The sequence below is a fragment of the Megascapheus bottae genome, chromosome 31 (assembly GCF_031878675.1).
Source record: "Megascapheus bottae isolate mThoBot1 chromosome 31, mThoBot2.hap1, whole genome shotgun sequence".
In the NCBI taxonomy this organism is placed as follows: Eukaryota; Metazoa; Chordata; class Mammalia; order Rodentia; family Geomyidae; genus Megascapheus; species Megascapheus bottae.
In genome coordinates, this window is record NC_143539.1 from 4,454,062 (window position 1) to 4,473,452 (window position 19,391).

At 55.9% G+C, this 19,391-nt stretch overlaps 2 protein-coding genes across 4 annotated transcripts; both read left to right on the forward strand.

Moving 5' to 3' along the window:
• Positions 1 to 27: 27 nt before the first annotated feature.
• Positions 28 to 11,237, forward strand: Rsph6a (radial spoke head 6 homolog A). Of its 2 annotated transcripts, none has more exons than XM_090322191.1 (6): positions 28 to 645; positions 4,252 to 4,489; positions 4,821 to 5,579; positions 7,033 to 7,177; positions 7,549 to 7,666; positions 10,841 to 11,237. In XM_090322191.1, the coding sequence occupies exons 1-6, from the start codon at positions 113 to 115 to the stop codon at positions 11,076 to 11,078; spliced, it is 2,031 nt and encodes a 676-aa protein (XP_090178317.1). In that variant the 5' UTR covers positions 28 to 112; the 3' UTR covers positions 11,079 to 11,237. The 2 variants fall into 2 exon arrangements, with proteins under 2 accessions (XP_090178317.1, XP_090178318.1); XM_090322192.1 differs by having other exon boundaries at positions 7,063 to 7,177.
• Positions 11,238 to 13,420: 2,183 nt separating this feature from the next.
• On the forward strand, positions 13,421 to 19,163 carry Dmwd (DM1 locus, WD repeat containing). Of its 2 annotated transcripts, XM_090322193.1 has the most exons (5): positions 13,421 to 13,989; positions 14,902 to 15,084; positions 16,991 to 18,241; positions 18,689 to 18,763; positions 19,030 to 19,163. In XM_090322193.1, exons 1-5 carry the CDS (start codon positions 13,555 to 13,557, stop codon positions 19,075 to 19,077), a joined length of 1,992 nt encoding a protein of 663 aa, XP_090178319.1. In that variant the 5' UTR covers positions 13,421 to 13,554; the 3' UTR covers positions 19,078 to 19,163. The 2 variants fall into 2 exon arrangements, with proteins under 2 accessions (XP_090178319.1, XP_090178320.1); XM_090322194.1 differs by lacking the exon at positions 18,689 to 18,763 and having other exon boundaries at positions 13,422 to 13,989.
• The last annotated feature ends 228 nt before the right edge of the window (positions 19,164 to 19,391 follow it).

The window sequence follows — 19,391 nt, forward strand, 5'->3', positions numbered from 1 at the left end:
GCGCCCCGTGCCCCGGTAACTGCCGGTTCTTAGCTCCTTGAACCGGTGCTGCTAGCAGTCGCTCCACTCGGCGAGCTTCCCCCCCCCCCAAGTGCGCACCCCGTTTGGAAGCATGGGGGACTCCCCGCCGCCCCGGAGGGACTCCCAGGTCCCGCAGAGCTGGGAGCAGCCCGAGGACTTCGGCGAGGACTACGGCGAGGATGAGCAGGACCTGCTGGGCAGCCCGTCTTTCCAGAGCGGCATGCCCATGTACCAGGGCTTTCCAACCGAGGACGCGCAGATGGGCGGCCTGGAGTACCCCGCCGTGGACATGGGCTACTCCCAGGAGTACCAGCCGAGTGCAGCCTACCCGGCCGCCGAGTACAGCACCCTGGGCCAGCACCTCTACCAGCAGATGGAGTCCACTTTCCAGGACCCGAGCGCCTCCCTCTTTGCCCAGTACAACTTGTACACAGATGGCGACCAGGATTTCCAAGAAAACCCACAGCACGGGCCCTACCTGAGGGACGACCCGGCGCTGGGGCCCTCAGAGCCGGCCTTCATGTCCTTCAGTAGGGATGTGCCGGAGCCCGAGCCTCGCGAACTGGCCGTGCAGAATGCCAAGGCCTATCTGCTGCAGACCAGCTCCAGCTGTGACCTCAGCCTGTGAGAGGGGGCACGCGGGGAGGGGGGCACCCTCCCGGTTCGTCAACTCAGCTAGAGTCAGGGAAGACAGTCTCCAGCCTGTCCCCTCGCAGCCTGACAGGCAGACCAGCCCCAGTCAGAGAGGGTGGGTCTCCTAGCCAAGATCTCACAGCAATATGGCAGCAACAAATGATTTGGCTCCTGAAGACTGCGCAGTGTGTGTTTACCACATCTCATCATCTCACTATGTAGCCCAAGGCTGACCTCAAACTCACTAATCCTCCAGACTCCGCCTCCCCAGTGCTGAGATTACAGGCATGCACCACCACACCAAACTTCCCTGCTTGAGGAAAGTACTTGCCAGAGTCACTTAGCCACCACTAGGTACTCAGCTCCAGGTTCTGGGGAAGAGAATGGAGAATCAGGGGTCAAAGCCAGCTGGGGAAAGAAAGTCTGGGAGTTCCAATGAAGCAGCAAAAAGGTGGAAGTGGAGCTGTGGCTCAGATGGTAGAGTGCTATCCCTGAGCAGGGAAAGCTCAAGGAGGGGCAGGGAGTATGGCCTAGTGTTGTTACAGTTGCCTAGCGTGCACAACAGCCTGAGTCTGGTTCCTCAGTAACACATACATAGGGAAGAAAAGAAAAAAAAAAAAAGCCAGAAGTGGTGCTGTGGCTCAAGTAGAGGGCTAGGCTTGAGAAAACACAAGGACAGTGCTCAGACTCTGAGCCCAACCTCAGGACTGGCAAAAAAAAAAAAAAAAAAGGACAGTGCTCAGGCCCTGAGTTCAAGTCCCAGGACTGACAAGAAAGAGGGCCAGGAGCACAGCTTAGTAGTAGAGTGCTTACCTAGCATGCTCAAAGCCCTGGGTTTGACTCCTCGGTACCACATAGAAAAAGCTGGAAGTGGTGCTGTGGCTCAAGTGGCAGGGCACTATCCTTGAGCAAAATGTGCCCAAGGACAGGGCCCAGGCCCTGAGTTCAAGCCCCAGGCCTGACAAAAAAAAAAAAAAGCAAAACTAAACTCACAGCATACAAACACACACACACACAGCAACAATAATAGTAACAAGGAAAAATAAGGCAGGGTGAGGTGATGTCACATGAGCAGAAGAACCCTTTCCCATAACCAGGTGGGTGACTCCTCCAGCCTTGAACACCCCACCTACTCCCCAAAATTGATTTTCTAGTCCCTTACCTGTTTGTGTTCCGGTAACAAGTCTCAGCTACTGGGGCTTCAGAGTATCTTCCTGAGATATCAGGGCCAGTGTCCCAACTTTGTCCCTTTCCAACCTCAGTGAGGGTCCCCAGTGCTCAAGACTCAGCACAGCCGTGCACCAGCGGCTCACACCTGAAATCCCAGCTGCTCTGGAGACCGAGGCGTTGAGGATCACATTTCAAAGCCAGTCGGGGACAAATAAGTATCAGACACGCTATCTCTAAAATTACAAGCAAAAAACTTTGCTGAGGGGCCAGGAGTTTGGCCTAGTGGTAGAGTGCTTGCCTAGCATGCACAAAGATCCAGGGTTGATTCCTTGGTACCACATTCATAGAAAAAGCAGGAGTGGAACTGTGGCTCAAGGGTTTGGGCAGTAGCCTTAAGCTGAAGAGCTCAGGGACAATGCCCAAGCCCAGAGTTCAAACCCCACAACAGATAAAAAAAGACAAAGCTGGAAGTTGGTGCTGTGACTAAAGTGATAGAGCCCTACTTGAGAAAGCCCAAGGACAGTGCTCAGGCCCTGAGTTCAATCCCCAAGACTGGCAAAACAACAACCAAAAAAAAAACCCCGAGCTGAAGGTAAGGCTAAGGTGGTAAGAGTACCAGAAAGCTAAATAAGAGCACAGTCCTGAGTTCCAGCCCCCGTACTGGCATACACACACCAAAGGATCACTTGCAAAGCAGTTTGCACAGGACAGGTTTGTCATGCATGTATCCTGTGAAATTGGCCCAGCATGGTCTCTAGGGCTCACTGTCCCATCTTTGTGTGCATGCTGGACTCAACCCTTTGAAACTTCAGGTCTCCTCTGGAGAGAATGGATGGACATGATTACCCATGGCCCCAAGTGTCTGGCCTAAGTAGATGGAAGCCACACTGACCCCTGCACATTACTTCAACAAGCCAAGTGCATGTGCATGTGCATGCGCACAAACAGACAGACAGACACACACACACACATGCTCAGTCCTCTGCACATTCCCCAGCCTCCCCTGTAAGCCAAGAAAGTTTTGCTCCTGCCTTTCTAATTTATTTTTCTTTTTCATGTTTTTTTTTGCCATAGCCTCCAGAATAAATAGAGAAGGGTTGTGTTTTGGATTTTTATTTATATTTTTTTTTGGCTAGTGCTGGGGTTTAGACATGGGGCATGGGTACTGTCTCTTAGGTGTTTTTATTCAAGGATGGCACTCTACCACTCTAGCCATAGCTCTACCTCTAGTATTTTTGGTAGTTCAATGGAAATAAGAGTCTCACAGATTTTTCTGCCTGGGTTGGCCTTGATCTATGATCATCAGATATCAGTTTGTGGAGTAGCTAGAATTACAGGCATGAGCCAGCGGCAGCTGGCCCAAACAATACACACACACAAATAAAATAAAGGTGACATACAGAAGCATTACAGTTACATATAAGTCAGGTAAGAAGTACAAGTTCCACACAGTGTCTAGTGAGTGCCACTGCTGCATTTGATAACTCTTTGTCCCTCCATTGCTATGCCCCCCCTTCCCCACCAAAGACAGACAAATGAACAAAACAGAAAGAAAATGAAAACAGGGCTAGGAAGGTAGCTTCCTGGTAGAGTGCTTGCCTAGCATGTACGAAGCCCTGGGTTCCATTCCTCAGTACCACAAACACAGAAAAAGGCAGTAGTGTTGTGGCTCAAGTGGTAGAGTGCTAGCCTTGAACAAATCAAGCCCAGGGACAGTGTCCAGGTCCTGAGTCCATCAACTCCAGGGCTGGCAAAAATAAAAATAAAAACAAGTACTGTGTTCCTCTCCTAAGAATATTTTCTTTTGGTCTCACTGTGTATCCAAGTAGAAAGTGGTTTTTTTTGTTGTTTGTTTTCCAGTCCTGGGGCTTGAACTTGGGGCCTTGAGCTTTCTCAAGGCTAGAGCTCTACTAATTGAGCCACAGCACCCTCCCAGTATTTCCTGTGTATACGGTATTGAGGAATTGAGCCAGGGCTTTATGTATGCTAGATGAGCACTCTGCCACGCGGCCACGCTCACAGCCACCAAGTAGGTTTCAGAAGGGACATTCTGCTAGATGGCCATGGCTCCTGCCTGTCATCCTGGCTACTCAGGAAGCTGAGACTGGAGGATCGCAGTCGGAGGCCATGAGACTCATCTCCAACACACCAGCAAAAGGCTGGAGCTGTGAGTAGCACCAGCAGGGAGCAAAAAAGGGCTAAGGGACAGTGCCCAGGCCCTCTGTTGAAGCCTCAATACGGGCACAAAAAGCAAATGAGAACGACCTCCTTTGGAGCCAGCCTGGACTACACAGTGACAGCTGCGAGCCTCCCCCTGCCTGACAAGTCCACACAGCTGCCCACAGCTGCCCCGGGGCCGGGCGGTCGTCTGTCCCTCCCTCCTGTGTCCCGGCGCCAGCCTCACCCTCCCCTCCTCTGCGGAGGCAGGTATGAACACCTGGTGAACCTGCTGACCAAGGTCCTCAACGAGCGGCCCGAGGACCCGCTGTCCATCCTGGAGTCTCTGAACCGCACCACGCAGTGGGAATGGTTCCACCCCAAGATGGACACGCTGCGGGACGACCCCGAACTGCAGCCCACCTACGAGATGGCGGAGAAGCAGAAGGCGCTGTTCCTGAGGAGCAGCGCGGGCGGGGAAGGCGAGCAGGAGATGGAGGAGGAGGTGGTGAGTGCGTGCGTGCGACGCCCGGGGTGGGCGGGGCCGGCGAGTGGGCGTGGTCTGGGTGGGCGGGCGGGGTCTTGAGGGGTGGGCGGGGCCGGGCGGTGGGTGGAGCCCCAGCCCGCATCCTGGCCCTACAGATCCCACCTCGGTCAGGCAAAAGAGGGCGCGCGCGCGCGTGTGCAATAATTAAGAAGCCTCCTGGGACTCGCCAGGCCCGGCTGGCTGCGAGCCGCGAGCCTCAGATGTTGCGTGGCCGGCCCCGTCGAGGGTCCCCAGCCCAGGGCTTCACGGAGCTGGCGTCTCCCCCCTCCCCCCGCCCCCCCGCCGTCTGCAGGGTGAGACCCCGGTGCCCAACATCATGGAGATGGCCTTCTACTTCGAGCAAGCCGGCGTGGGGCTGAGCTCCGACGAGAGCTTCCGCATCTACCTGGCGCTGAAGCAGCTGGTGGAGCAGCAGCCGATCCACATATGCCGCTTCTGGGGCAAGATCCTGGGGCTGAGCCGCAGCTACCTGGTGGCCGAGGTGGAGTTCCGCGAGGGCGAGGAGGAGGGCGAGGAGGAGGAGCTGGAGGAGATGCTGGAGGGGGAGGCGCTGGAGGCGCACGAGGAGGAGGGAGAGGAGGACGAGGAGAAGGAGGTGGACACGGTCCCCAAGCCCCAGTGGAAGCCGCCGCCCACCGTCCCCAAGGAGGAGAGCCGCACGGGCACCAACAAGTACCTGTACTTCGTGTGCAGCGAGCCGGGCCGCGCCTGGACGCGGCTCCCGCACGTCACGCCCGCGCAGATCGTGCAGGCCCGCCGCATCAAGAAGTTCTTCACCGGCCACCTGGACGCGCCCGTCACCAGCTTCCCGCCCTTCCCCGGCAACGAGGCCAACTACCTGCGCGCCCAGATCGCCCGCATCTCCGCCGCCACCCACATCAGCCCGCTCGGCTTCTACCAGTTCGGGGAGGAGGAGGGCGACGAGGAGGAGGAGGGCGGCGCCGGGCGCGACTCCTTCGAGGAGAACCCCGACTTCGAGGGCATCCCCGTGCTCGAGCTTGTGGACTCCATGGCCAACTGGGTCCACCACACCCAGCACATCCTCCCGCAGGTGCTCAGGGCAGGCCCCGGTCTTCGGCGAGGGGAGAGGAGGGGGAGCCCCCCCCCACGACCAGGGTCCCCTAACATTGCGGGCACCCTAGTGTGTCATCTACACCATCCTCTCCTCCATGCATGCATGCATCCATCCGTCCATCTTCTCAGTCCATCTACTCATCTACCCATTCACCCATCCACCTATCCACCCATCCACTCATCCACCCATCCACCCATCTCCCATCCTCTCATCTACCCATTCACCCATTTACCTATCCATCATCCACCTACCCATCCATCCACTCATCCACCCATCCACCTATCTACTCATCCTTCCATCTTCCATTCATCCATCTTTCTGTCAGCCCATCTACCCATCTATCCATTTACCAATCCATCTATTGTCCATCATCCATCCATTCTGTCAGTCTGTATACTCATCCATCCATTTACACATCCATCTGCTGTCCACCATTCATCATCCATACATCTATCTCCCCATTTCCTCATCCATCCGTTCTCCATCTTCCATTCATCCTTGCTTCTACTCATCCTGTCCAACATCCATTCTTCCTTTTTCCATCTTTCTGTCATTCTCATCTCTGTAAACATCATCCATCCATCATCTTTTTTTTTCCAGTCCTGGGGCTTGAACTCAGGGCCTGAGCACTGTCATTGGGCTTTCTCAAGGCACCCTATCACTTGAGCCACAGCACCACTCCTGACTTTTTCTGTGTATGTGGTACCGAGGAATTAAACCCAGGGCTTCGTGCATGCTAGGCAAGCACTCGACTACTAGACCAAACTCCTGGCCCCTCATCCATCTTTCTGTTGATCCACTTATCCATTCATCCATCTACCTATCTATCCTTTCCATCTGTATATCCATCCTTTCATCCATGCACCCATCCATTCTTCTGCTCATCTGTCTGTCCATCCATCTACTCATCCATTCATCTTTCCATCTATCCTTCCATTTTTTTATCCTTCCATCCATCCTTGCTAGCTGACACATGCCTAGAATCACAACTCCTGAGAGACCAAAGCAAGAGGATTGTGAGTTCCAAGAGAGAAAAGAAAAAAAAGCCCTGTGTGCCTCTTGAGGGTGTCATCAAACAACCCGATAAAGAGGCACCCGTTATCCCCACTTCATGGAAGAGCAAATGCAAGCCGTGGCCTTCTCAGGGTCCACTCAGGACAGCATTTGTGAGCTCTGTGTCCCGGGGGTGTGTCTTGGCACCTGAGCAGAGCCCACCTGCCCACAGTAGGTGTTAAGGATTAACTCAGCCAATCAAGGGCAGGCCTTGGTGAGCAGGAGATAGGAGTTGCCTCTCAGCCATTCTCTCCTGTCCCCTAACTGAGTCCCTGAAGACAGTTCAGTGCTCCAGGGTCCTGCCTGGCCCTTCACCTCCTCCCCACACAGGCGGGGTGCTGTCCCCGGAGGCCAGCTCAGCCCATTCCGCCCCCAGGGCCGCTGCACGTGGGTGAACCCTTTGCAGAAGACCGAGGAGGAAGAGGAGCTGGGGGAGGAGGAGGAGAAGGCAGATGAGGCCATGGAGGAGGTGGAGCAAGAGGTTGGGCCCCCGCTACTGACCCCGCTCTCGGAAGATGCAGGTAAGCCCTGGGCATGGGCTCCGCTAGCCTCGAAAAGGCTGGACACAGAAGGCCATCTTTGGCATCCATCTAACAGGCTTCACTGGCTCTGCCACTTTCAAGGCAGATTCCAGGACACCTGCTCCCTCTGGGCTCCTAGAGTCTGAGAGAGAGAGAGATGGAGTTCAAAGTTTGCCTTCACCTCCCCCCAGGCCAGGTGGGCTTGAGCTGGGGTTTGGTGCAATGGAGGGAAGAGGAAAGAAATGCTAGGTGTTATAGTTCTGCATATGCCCTCTGACCCTCCCGCTGGGTTCTCTTCCACCCTCCAGTTCTCCCCTGGGGGCTGGGCAGGGCCCAGGGACCTCTGACCATACTGCCTCTGCCTTCCACAGAGGTCATGCACATGGCCCCCTGGACCACTCGCCTCTCCTGCAGCCTCTGCCCTCAGTACTCCGTGGCCGTGGTACGCTCCAATCTCTGGCCAGGGGCCTACACCTATGCCAGTGGCAAGTAAGTCTTGTCCTTCCCCCACCCCAAAGCTCCCTGAGACTTCACAGGCAGCCCAGCAGAGGGGCAGGGGTTGTGAGGAGTCCTTCTGGAGGCCCCAGGGAATGACCCTCTTACCCAGAGGTTCTACTGAGGCTAAATTAAGAAATCTCAGGTCTGAGCAGGGTATGGCGGCTGGTGAAGGCATTCGTGTAATCCCAGCACCACAGAGGTAAAAGCAGGAGGGTTCAGTGTTTGACGCTGGCCTAGGCTATATTGCAACAACAAACCCCAGACCAAAGCTGTGAGCCTCTTGGAGGAAACAGAGAGGGAAAGGGCCTGTCCCAGGTCACACAACACTCATGCATGCCACCTGTGTCTGCAGTACCACCCGGCCCCCCCCCCCCCCCCCGGAAATTGAAAATTCTTCTGATTGGAAGGGTCTTTTCCCCAAGAGGCTGAAGTCTAGCCTACCAGGATCCCACCACCAGTTGCTTCCAAAAGACTGAAGAGCCTAAACCACCTCTGCATCTGCCCTTCCCAGCTATACAAACTTGGTCTTGAGGAAGGCCTTTCATCCCAGCCCTCAGGCTCAGCTCAGAGCCAGTCACCCTACTGGATGCAGTCCCAGCTCCTGCCACCAGATGGCAGGGTACACACAGCACATTAACCTTTTCCCTTTGCAAGTTAACCTATGGGTATCCTCTAGTCCAAGTTCTGGGGCTCCATTTTAACCACATTCTTGGCAATTATTATTTTTTGCCAGTCCTGGGGCTTGACCTCAGGGCCTGAGCGCTGTCCTTTGGCTTTTTCCTCAAGACTAATGCTCTACCACTTGAGCCACAGCACCACTTCCAGCTTTTCTATGTATGGGGTACAGAGGAATAAACCCAGTTCTTTGTGCATGCTAGGCAACCACTCTACCACTAGGCCAAACTCCCAGCCCCAAAGCTTTTCTTTTTTTTCCTCCTGTTGTAAGACTTGAACTCTGAGCCTGAGCTCTTCAGTTTTACCCCTTGAGCCACAGCACCACTTCTGGCAATTATTATTGTTGTTGTTATTGTTATTATTGTAACTTGTGCAGTATTTAAGGCTTGAACTCAGAACCTGCATGCTATGCTGTCCCTTAGGGGTGTGTGTGTGTGTGTGTGTGTGTGTGTGTGTGTACCTGCCAGTCCTGGGGCTTGAACTCAAGGCCTGGGTGCTCTCTTTGAGCTTTATTGCTCAAGGCTAGAGCTCTACTACTTGAGCCATAGCCCCACCTCCAGCTTGTCAGTGGCTAACTAAAGATCAGAGTTTCAAAAACTTTCCTGCCCAGGCTGCCTTCAAGCCAGGATTACAGGCAGCAGTCACTGCAGCCTCACCGAGCACAACCCATTTGGATGATAAATATTCATGAGAAATACTGGACTTCTGCCAGGCTCGGTGGCACACACTTTCAATCACAGAGCTGAGGAGGCAGAAGTAGGAGGATGGAGAATTAGAGGCCATCCAGGACTACATGGCAAGACCCTGCCTCAATAACAATTAAGAGAAGAATGCAAAAAAAAAAAAAAAAGTAGATTTATGTAGTTGAGTTGTTCCAGGCATCCTTGGAAACTTTCCAATAACCAAATGAAGTATCAGTTTTATTTTTAGAATGGAAATTAACTAAAATGAAATAAGATGCACTCCACCCAACAACGGCAGATACATATTCTCCTCAAACATTCACAGAGCACACTCGAGGATGGGCCATGGACTGAAAACATAGTGCTTGAAATTATACAAATTGTGGTCTCTGACTACCCTAGATGAAATTAGAAATGAACAACATGCTAGGCGTGATGGCTCAAGCCTGTACTCCTAGAGTGGGAGCTTGCTGTTCAAAGCAAGACTGGTCCAAAAAACAAGTTCAAGACATTGCATTTTAACCAATGGCTGAGTCCTCCCAGCAATTCTGGGAAACACAAATAGGTAGTTTACAGTCCAAGCTAGCCTGGGTATAAAGTGAGACACTATCACAAAAATGCAAAAAAACAGGGGTGGGGGGCTAGCAGGAATGTGGTTCATTGCACGCCCAGTATGCACGAAGCCCTGAGTTCGATTCCTCAGTACCAGAAGTGGTACTGTGGCTCAAGTGGCAGAACACTAGCCTTGATCAAAAAATGCCCAAGGACAGTGCCTAGGCCTGGAGCTCAAGCCCCAGGACTGGAAAAAAAAAAAAAAAAAAAAAAAGCAGGGAGAGGCTGGCAGAGCTCAAGTGGCGGTTAACCTGCTTACCAAGCTCAAGAACTTGAGTTTAATCCTTAGTATGAAAAAGAAAGAAAAGAAAGAGAGAGGGAGGGAGAGGAAAAAAAAAGATTTTGAAGTTGGTAGAATGTCAGCCAATCAGCAAAATCTCTAGCTGTTGAGTACTGGTCTGGGATGGAGGGAAAGGGATCAAAGACGCTCAGCCTGGTGCTAGTAGCTCATACTTGTAATCCTAGCTACTCAGGAGATTGAGATCTGAGGATGGAAGTTCGAAGCCAGCCCACGCATGATAGTCTGTGAGACTCTTATCTCCAATAAACTATTCAGAAAAGCCAAAGTAGTGTAGTGGCTCAAGAGGTAGAGCACTAGCCTTAAGCAAAAGAAGGTCAAGAGCGCCCAGGCCCAGAGTTCAAGCCTCTGTGAGGCAGGAGGCTCACAGAGTAAGGCTAGCTGCATAGTGAGATTCTAAAAGAAAAATAGAGGGGAGAGATCAATAAGGAAGGAAATTGGAGAAATTTGCAAATGTGACAAACCACATTCTCCTTGAAAAACTACTGCATTGGGCTGGGACTTTGGCCTTGTGGTAGAGTGCTTGCCCACCATGCACAAAGCCCTGGGTTTGATTCCTCAGTACCACATACACAGCAAAAAGCCAGAAGTGGTGCTGTGGCTCAAGTGAGAAAGCCCAAGACAGTGCTCAGGCCCTGAGTTCAAGTCCTAGGACTGACTAGCCAAAAAAAACCCTACTGGATTAAAGAAATCCTGGGGAAGATGAGGAAATGGAGTAATGATATGGGCTTCTGGGCTCTGTCGTTGTGGATTGGCCTGTCTATTGCACAAGCTAAGTCTACGCCTGGACAGGTGAGCAGAGAAACTGAGAGGGCACCGTTCACCTGATCCCTGGTGAGGTGGCTGCCATACTTACCCACATTAAAGCCATATCTCGATGTCTCACTGCCCTCGTAGGAAGTTTGAGAACCTGTACATCGGCTGGGGTCACAAGTACAGCCCTGAGAACTTCAACCCTGCCCTGCCAGCCCCCATCCAGCACGAATACCCCAGCGGCCCGGAGATCCTGGAGATGAGCGACCCAACCGTGGAGGAGGAGCAGGCCCTGAAGGCTGCTCAGGAGCAGGCCCTGGCGGCCGCGGAGGAAGAGGAGGAGGATGAGGAGGAAGAGGAGGATGAGGACCTGGAGGACTGAGGCTCTGGCTCCATTCTGCACACAGGCAGACAGCAATGACCCCTTTACCCATACCTCAGTGCCCCTGGTACTTATTAGTTTCCTGCCCCTGGAGGGCAAGGATGAGGAAAAAAAAAAACTTGGGCTGTTATTCTGAATAAAATGTCCCTGTTTCCTGGAGGCTGGGTTTATTTCTTTCTTCACAGCTGTTGATCCAGATGCAGGGCTGGTGGGCTCTGCCTGGGGCGCAGGCAGGACTTGGTAGCTTTGTTTCCACGTCCTTCAGCCATCAAACTTTTATTTATTTATTTTTTTTAAGACAGGCCAGCCTCAGATTCACAATCTTCCTGCCTCTCAGTCTCCCCAGTGCTGGGATTACAGGTGTATATCATCACGCGTGGCCACTCAACAATGATGGAAGCACTTCTGGTTTGCCCATTCCTAGGGTGGAGACTCAGAGGTGATGAGGTACCTTTTCCACTCCTCCCTTCTGAGGACTCTCATATTTCCAGGGAACACAGACTGATACCCGGATGATGGTAACTCAGACAGGGGAATGCAAATTGCAGGGTTGTGTAGAAAACTTTTCAAAATGTTCTATATTTTGTGTTGTTGTTGTTTTGGTCAGTTGTCGGGCTTGAACTCTGGGCCTGGGAGTTGTCCCTGAGCTCTTTAGCTCAAAGCTAGTGCTCTACCACTTAAGCCACAGCACCCATTTTCCGGTGATTAACTGGAGGTAAGAATCTCACGGACTTTTCATGCCCAGGCTGGCTTTGAACCAGGATCCTCAGATGTCAGCCTCCTGAGTAGCAAGGATTACAGCTGTGAGCCTGGGCACCCCTGGCTATTTATTTATATATATATATATATTTTTTGTCAGTTGTGGGACTTGAACTCTGGGCCTGGGTGCTGTCCCTGAGCTCTTCAGCTGAAGGCTGCCGCCCTACTTCTTGAGCCACAGGGCCACTTCCAGTTCTCTAGTGGTTAACTGGAGATGAGTCCCATGGGTCTTTAGTGCCTGGTCTGGCTTTGAACTGTTATCCTCAGATCTCAGCCTCCTGTGTAGCTAGGAATACAGGTGTGAGTCACCTCGCCCGGATTATTATTTTTATTTTGAGACAGGTTTTTCTTTTTCCCTTTCTTTTTTTTTTTTTTGCCAGTCCTGGGCCTTGAACTCAGGGCCCAAGCTCTGTCCTTGGGCTTTCTTAAAGCAAGAGCTCTACTACTTGAGCCACAGCACCACTTCTGGCTTTTTCTATGTATATGTGGTACCAAGGAATGGAACCTGGGTCTTCATGCATGCTAGGCAAGCACTCTACTACTAGGCCACACTCCTGGCCCATTGAGACAGGTTTTTGCTGTGCACCTGCACATATGCCTAGCTACTGAGGAGGCTGAGATCTGAGAATTGTGGTTCAAAGCCAAGCCAAGGTTAAAAAAAAGGCAGCGGGAGTTTGGCCTAGTGGTAGAGTGCTTGCCTAGCATGTACAAAAACCCAAGTTCGATACCTCAGTACCACACACAGAAAAAAGCCGGAAGCAGTGCTGAGGCTCAAGTGGTAGAGCTCTAGCCTTGAGAAAGTCCAAGGACAGTGCTCAGGCCCCGAGCTCAAGCCCAGGACTGGCAAAAAAAAAAAAAAGTCTCTGAAACTGATTATATCTCCAATTCACCAGCAAAATTTTGGACTGGAGGCATGGTTCAAGTGATGAGTACCAGCCTAGAAAGCATGAGGCCCTGAGACCAAATCCCAATATCACGAAGTACAAAGAAAAGTTAACCTCAGTATAATAATTTAGAGCCAGGTGTGTTGGCAGTAGTTACACCTGCGATTCCAGCCACTTAGGAGGCAGATGCAGGAGAATCAGGCTCAAGCCCAGCTTGGCAAAGTTAGCAAGACCATGTCTTAAAAAAAAATAAGAAGGCGGAGGGCAGAGGAGGGGAGCTGGAGGCATAGCCTGGGTCCAGCATGGTCCATGCCTGGGCTCGAACCCGAGTACCGCCAACCAAAAAGAGTTGGAGGTCTGTACTCATTTGGGGGCTCAGTGGGGGACAGTGGAGGCCGGGGATGCGTTGTAGAGAGTTAAGAACACAGTCATCACCTGGGGTCAGTTGTGACGTCTCGGGAAAGCTGTGATTCCCACCACTCCTTCTCCAGAGGGTCCCTCCGTTGCCAGGCAAACGGTTCCCCTGGCAACGTTGTTAGGGACCCTCGCTTTTCAATTGGCCACGCCCCTTCTCCACAGGCCCCGCCCAGTAGCCAACCACAGTCCTCCACAGGCACGGAGGTCACACCCACCTCCCAGCCACGCCCACCACCCCCAGAACCGTTACCCGAGCGACGAACGGGGCTGGTCCCGCCTCCTCATTCAGGTGCCAATCGAAGAAGCGTCTCCAGGGCGACGACCCTACGTCTTCCGGCTCGGGCGTGCGGCTTCCGGCTGGGGGCCCGGCAGCGGGCGGAGGTCCGACTGCGGCGGGGGCCCGGGGGGCGCCCAAGATGGCGGCGGGCGGCGCGGAGGGCGGCTCGGGCCCCGGCGCCACCATGGGGGACTGCGCGGAGATCAAGTCGCAGTTCCGCACCCGGGAGGGCTTCTACAAGCTGCTCCCCGGAGACGGCGCCGCCCGCAGGCCGGGCCCCGCTTCCGCCCAGACCCCGGCGCCGCCGCAGCCCCCGCAGCCCCCGCCCGGCCCGGCCTCCGCCTCGGGGCCCGGCGCCGCGGGCCCCGCGTCCTCCCCGCCGCCTGCGGGCCCCGGGCCGGGACCCGCGCTTCCCGCCGTGCGCCTCAGCCTGGTGCGCCTCGGGGAGCCCGACGGGCCCGGGGAGCCGCCCGCCACACCCGCGGGGCTGGGCGCCGGCGGGGACCGCGTCTGCTTCAACCTGGGCCGCGAGCTCTATTTCTACCCGGGCTGCTGCCGCCGCGGGAGCCAGCGGGTGAGTGGGGCCCGCATCGTGGGGCCTGCGTAGCCGAGAGCATGGGGGCAGAGGGTCACTGGAGATTCTGGAAGATGAAGGGGACCCTCTGCATCGGGGCTGGCTTGGGGTGTCTGAGATGATGCGGGGGGGGGGAGGGGACAGTGAGGAATCCTGAGGTGACCAGGCACGGAGGAGATGGAGAACCCAGAAGTGTTCCATTATGGAGGCGTTTGGGGGGAGGGATTATGAAGCTTCTGAAGCCCTGAGTTGAAGAAGATGCTGGACATGATGGGGTGAATGCAGTCCTTGAGAAAACAGGGGGTGTGGAGGTGATGAGGGTCTCTGGGCTGAAAGGAGGATCTGCGGTGAGGGAGGCGCCCTGGGCCCGGAGTTTATCTCTGAAAGGATGTAGGCCCCGAGGCGCGGGATCCAGTAATGGAGACGCTGAGAGTTCGGCGGTGGTGAATGTACCTAAGAGATGGGGAGCCTGAGGGTTGTGACTTGAGATTCCCAGGTCCCGGCTTTCGGGTCTGTAGGATTGGATGCTCCTGACGTTTGGGGGTTTTGGAATACTGTGTTAACTCCTCAGAGGTTGCTGAGGTTATGTACGCTGGGAAGCCTGGAATTCAATGGAAGCTGGGGGACCCCTTCCCCAGCTTTAGGTGCTGTGGGCACCTAAATCCATGGCAGAGTCCAACTTTGGAGAGGCACCCTGGAGGAGGGGGAGGAGCTGTGCTTGCGGCCTAGGCCCCAGCTTATCTGTGATTCTAGTCCCCTTCCTGTCTGCGGTTGCCCCTCCCTCTCTCCTCATCTACCCACTTCCCTCTGGGATTGACCCCTACGTCCTGTTAGTGGTTTTCCCCAACCTCAGCTCCCTCTTCCTTCCTCTCAGTGGTCTAACCCATAACACCTCGTTTCCCCCCATGCAAGTCCATCGACCTCAACAAGCCCATCGACAAGCGCATCTACAAGGGCACCCAGCCCACCTGCCATGACTTCAACCAGTTCACCGCTGCCACGGAGACCATCTCCCTGCTGGTGGGCTTCTCCGCCGGCCAGGTGCAGTACCTGGACCTCATCAAGAAGGATACCAGCAAGCTCTTCAACGAGGAGGTGAGTGTTGGGAGGCCCTGTGCTCGCTCTCTCATATACTCATTTACCACAGTTCCCTGGAAACAGCGCAGGCCTGCCCTCTTCTGATCTGGCCCTGTGCCGACTGAACACTGTCCTGCTTAAGTTTGTGTCAGGGGCTGGGAGTTTGGCCTAGTGGTTAAAGTGCTTGCCCAGCATGCACAAAGACCCAGGTTCGATTCCTCGGTACCACATACATAGAAAAAAGCTGGAAGTGGTACTGTGGCTCAAGTGGTAGAGCTCTAGCCTTGAGAAAGTCCAAGAACAGTGGTCAGGCCCTGAGTTCAAGCCCCTGGACTGGCAAAAAAAAAAAAAAAGTTTTTGTCAAGTGACGGGTAAGAAATTGTAGTACACAGATGATTCAGGCCTATCATCCCAACTACTCAGGAGGCTGAGATCTGAGGATCACAGTTCAAAACCAGTTCAGGCAGAAAAGTTCATGAGCTTCTTCTCACCAGTTATCTACTGAAATGTCAGAAGTGGAGGTGTGACTCAAGTGTAGAGTGATAGGGAGTGAGTGGCCTTGCTTTCAGACCCAGTACTGCCAAAAAAGAGAAATCATGGTGCCCATTTTTCAGGTTGGAAGACCTGAGGCTAGGATCTGTTCAGGACTCTTAATGCTCTTGCCATTCCTGTTGAAAGGTTTTGGGCTTCCAGCTCCTGCTGCTGGGAAGGGAATTGTTTTCTGGGCCTCGTTTTCCTCCTCCACAAAATGGGACTGTTTCCATCACCCAGGCATAGCGTTCAGCCTGGGCCAGCGTGGTTCCAGGAAAGTGACCTTTGCCTGGGCAGGCACTGCTCTTATGCCTGTCTTCTTGTCTCTGGCCCAGAGGAAGTATTCCTTAAGTGTTCTCAAGGAGCCAGTGGCCGAAGGCAGTGAGGGGACATTGAATGGATTAAAAATTCATTAGCTTCTCCATTCACAAAATAATGATTGATCCAGGCATGGTTCCAGGCACATCTTGGCCAGCTGAGGGAGAAAAAGGCCTGTCCTTGCCTCACGGTCAGGCAGACTGCAGAGACAGACGTGGACGCTCAGGGCCTGAGGGAGCTGCAGCAGGAAGGGACAGGAGGAGGGCCACTTGGTGGTATGAAATAGAGTTGTGTCAGGAAGACTGAGCACGTGTGGAGGCAGCAAGGCCCCTGGAGCGGGAGGTCTGATTGGAGGGACCGGCTAGGAGGGATGCACTGAAGCAGGACACCCCCCAGGCGGAGTGGCCGGGGCAGCAAGGGAGGGGAGAGGCCAGTGGATGTAGGTGAGTACTGACAAGGAGGGGCGTGGAGTCCTGTGGAGTGGCCTCTGAGCCAGGTGGAAATGGTGGAGGACTGGCGCTGCTCCCAGCTCTCACGGTGTGGGGGATGTCACTGGGACCCCTGGGAGGGATTCATCCCTCACAGGCTGCATAGAGGGGGAGCAGAGCTGTGTTGCAAACTGCGACAAGGCCACGCTGGGGGCCCACTTGCCTTAAACAGCTTCTCTGGTGGCCTGGGAGATGGGCCTAGGCCAGGTCAGAGGTACTGGGGACTGGAGGGCTGGGAAGGCCCACAGGAATTGTTAAGTTGGACGTGAACTGTGAGGATGACTGGAAGGTTTAGACCCACCCTGCAGGTGGGATGGCTGCGTCTTCAAAGTTGTGATGCTCTGTGCCTGCGCTGCGCTGACATGGCGTGAATACACGTCTCACCTTAAGTCTGCCATGGTGAAGTTGGAGCAAGGGTTGGGTACATGCAGGACAGTCTCCCTTTTGCCAACCATGAGCACTGAGGATCCTGTGTCCACCTCCCAGGCTGCCCTTCTTCCTCTGGTTGGTGGGCTCAGGTTGGGGTGGGGTCTTGGGGGGAAGGAGGGCACCGCCTTTTCCCACGGCCTGCGTGTCTCCCCTTGCAGCGCCTGATCGACAAGACCAAGGTGACCTATCTGAAGTGGCTGCCGGAGTCGGAGAATCTGTTCCTGGCGTCGCACGCCAGCGGCCACCTCTACCTGTACAATGTGAGCCACCCCTGCGCCTCGACGCCACCGCAGTACAGCCTGCTGAAGCAGGGCGAGGGCTTCGCCGTCTACGCTGCCAAGAGCAAGGCCCCCCGCAACCCACTGGCCAAGTGGGCGGTGGGTGAGGGGCCCCTCAACGAGTTTGCCTTCTCCCCCGATGGCCGCCACCTGGCCTGCGTCAGCCAGGACGGTTGCCTGCGCGTCTTCCACTTCGACTCCATGCTGTTGCGGGGACTCATGAAGAGCTACTTTGGGGGCCTTCTGTGCGTGTGCTGGAGCCCCGATGGCCGCTATGTGGTGACCGGAGGCGAGGACGACCTGGTCACCGTGTGGTCCTTCACCGAGGGTCGTGTTGTGGCTCGGGGCCACGGCCACAAGTCGTGGGTCAACGCTGTGGCCTTTGACCCCTATACCACACGGGCTGAGGAGCCCGCATCGGCCAGCAGGGATGGCGACAACGGGGACACGGGTGACCGGAGTGGTGAGGACGAGGAGGAGGATCCTGAGGCCGGGCCCGGTGGTGGTGCCCCACTGTCCCCGCTGCCCAGAGCCGGTTCGGTCACCTACCGTTTCGGCTCTGCGGGCCAGGACACACAGTTCTGCCTGTGGGACCTCACAGAAGATGTGCTGTCCCCACACCCGCCTCTGGCCCGCGCCCGCACACTCCCTGGCACCCCCGGCGCCACGCCACCCGGCCCAGGCCCCCTGCCCCGCTCCCTGTCCCGCTCCAACAGCCTGCCGCACCCAGCGGGCGGTGGAGGCAAGGCCGGGGCTCCGGGGGCAGCGGCGGAGGCCGGGGTGCCCTTCAGCATCGGCCGCTTCGCCACCCTCACGCTGCAGGAGCGCCGGGATCGCAGCACCGATAAGGAGCATAAGCGCTACCACAGCCTGGGCAACATCAGCCGGGGAGGCGCCGGCGGCGGTGGCGGTGACAAGCCCAGTGGCCCGGCCCCCCACAGCCGCCTGGATCCTGCCAAGGTGCTGGGCACCGCGCTCTGCCCTCGCATCCACGAGGTGCCGCTGCTCGAGCCCCTGGTGTGCAAGAAGATCGCCCAGGAGCGGCTCACGGTCCTGCTGTTCCTGGAGGACTGCATCATCACCGCCTGCCAGGAGGGCCTCATCTGCACCTGGGCCCGGCCCGGCAGGGCGGTGAGTCCTCGCCCCGCGCAGCGCCCGCCACGCGGCAAAGAGAGGGCAGCCCAGCACTTGTCACTTGAAGCCCGACCTCTTTCTGTGGGGGAAATCGGGGCTTTTAGACCACTAGGGCGAAGTGGAGCCTGGTGCCTGGCTCCTGGACTGTGAGATCTGAGTCCACTGGATTGCAGGGGACGGAGGCTGCTGGGTGCCAGGCGAGCCCGCAACTCGCTATGGTCTTAGCAGTCACCGCTGACTGCTTACCTCCTCCTAGGACAGGGCCAGCCATGGGCTCAGGCCCCGGCGCAGCTCAGGCCTTGCCCTTGCTGAGGCTGCCTCAGGGCTGCAGTGCAGCTCCTTGGAGCCTTGGTTCGGGGAGCCCTGCGCCCCTAGAACAGAGCCTTGGAGGCAGGGGTGGCGGAGTTTGGGGAGTGTGACTGACACCTCCCTCTGTCTCCCTAGTTCACAGCCCAGGAAGCCGAGGCCCAGGCAGGGGAAGGAAGTTGGCCCAGGCCACCCAGCGAGTCAGTGGTAGAGGTAGGACCGTCCCCAAGTTCTCTCCTGTGCAGCGTTTCAGGACTGCCCCCACCCAGGCAGGAGGGCGCCCCTTCTCCCCACCCTCCCCATCCCCAGCCTCTGCCCCCAACCGCCCAAGGACAGTGAGGGGAGTTGCTGTGTGCTAGGGCGGTAGCCGAGGGGCAGGGCTGTGCCCGCGCAGCTCCCGGGACCCGCGGCCTCTCCCTGGGCCTCCGCAGAGGCCAGCGGTGGCTAATCCTGCCATGTCTTCCTCTCATCCTCCCCAGGGGATCTCCTCCCAGCCAGGCAACTCCCCGAGTGGCACTGTGGTGTGAAGCTGTGGATGTCGGGGTCCCCACCCCACGCCCCCATCCTCGTAGCCGTGACCCTCCCCGCTGGCCTCACGGATCAACGTGTTAACAAGACTAACCATGAGCGAAGGACTGCTCCAAGCCCCCACCCTGCACACACGGGGGGTCCCCCAGGCCGGCTCGGTGTGGGGGTAGTGGCCCGTGTGGCCTTTTCCTCGTTCCCACCCACTGCCAAGTGCAATGTCCCCTTCGTCCAAAATGCCAGTGTTGTCCCCAGCATGCGACTGGACCCTCCCAGAGAGTCCTCGCCCCCAGCCCTGCAGCAAAGGGCCACCCCT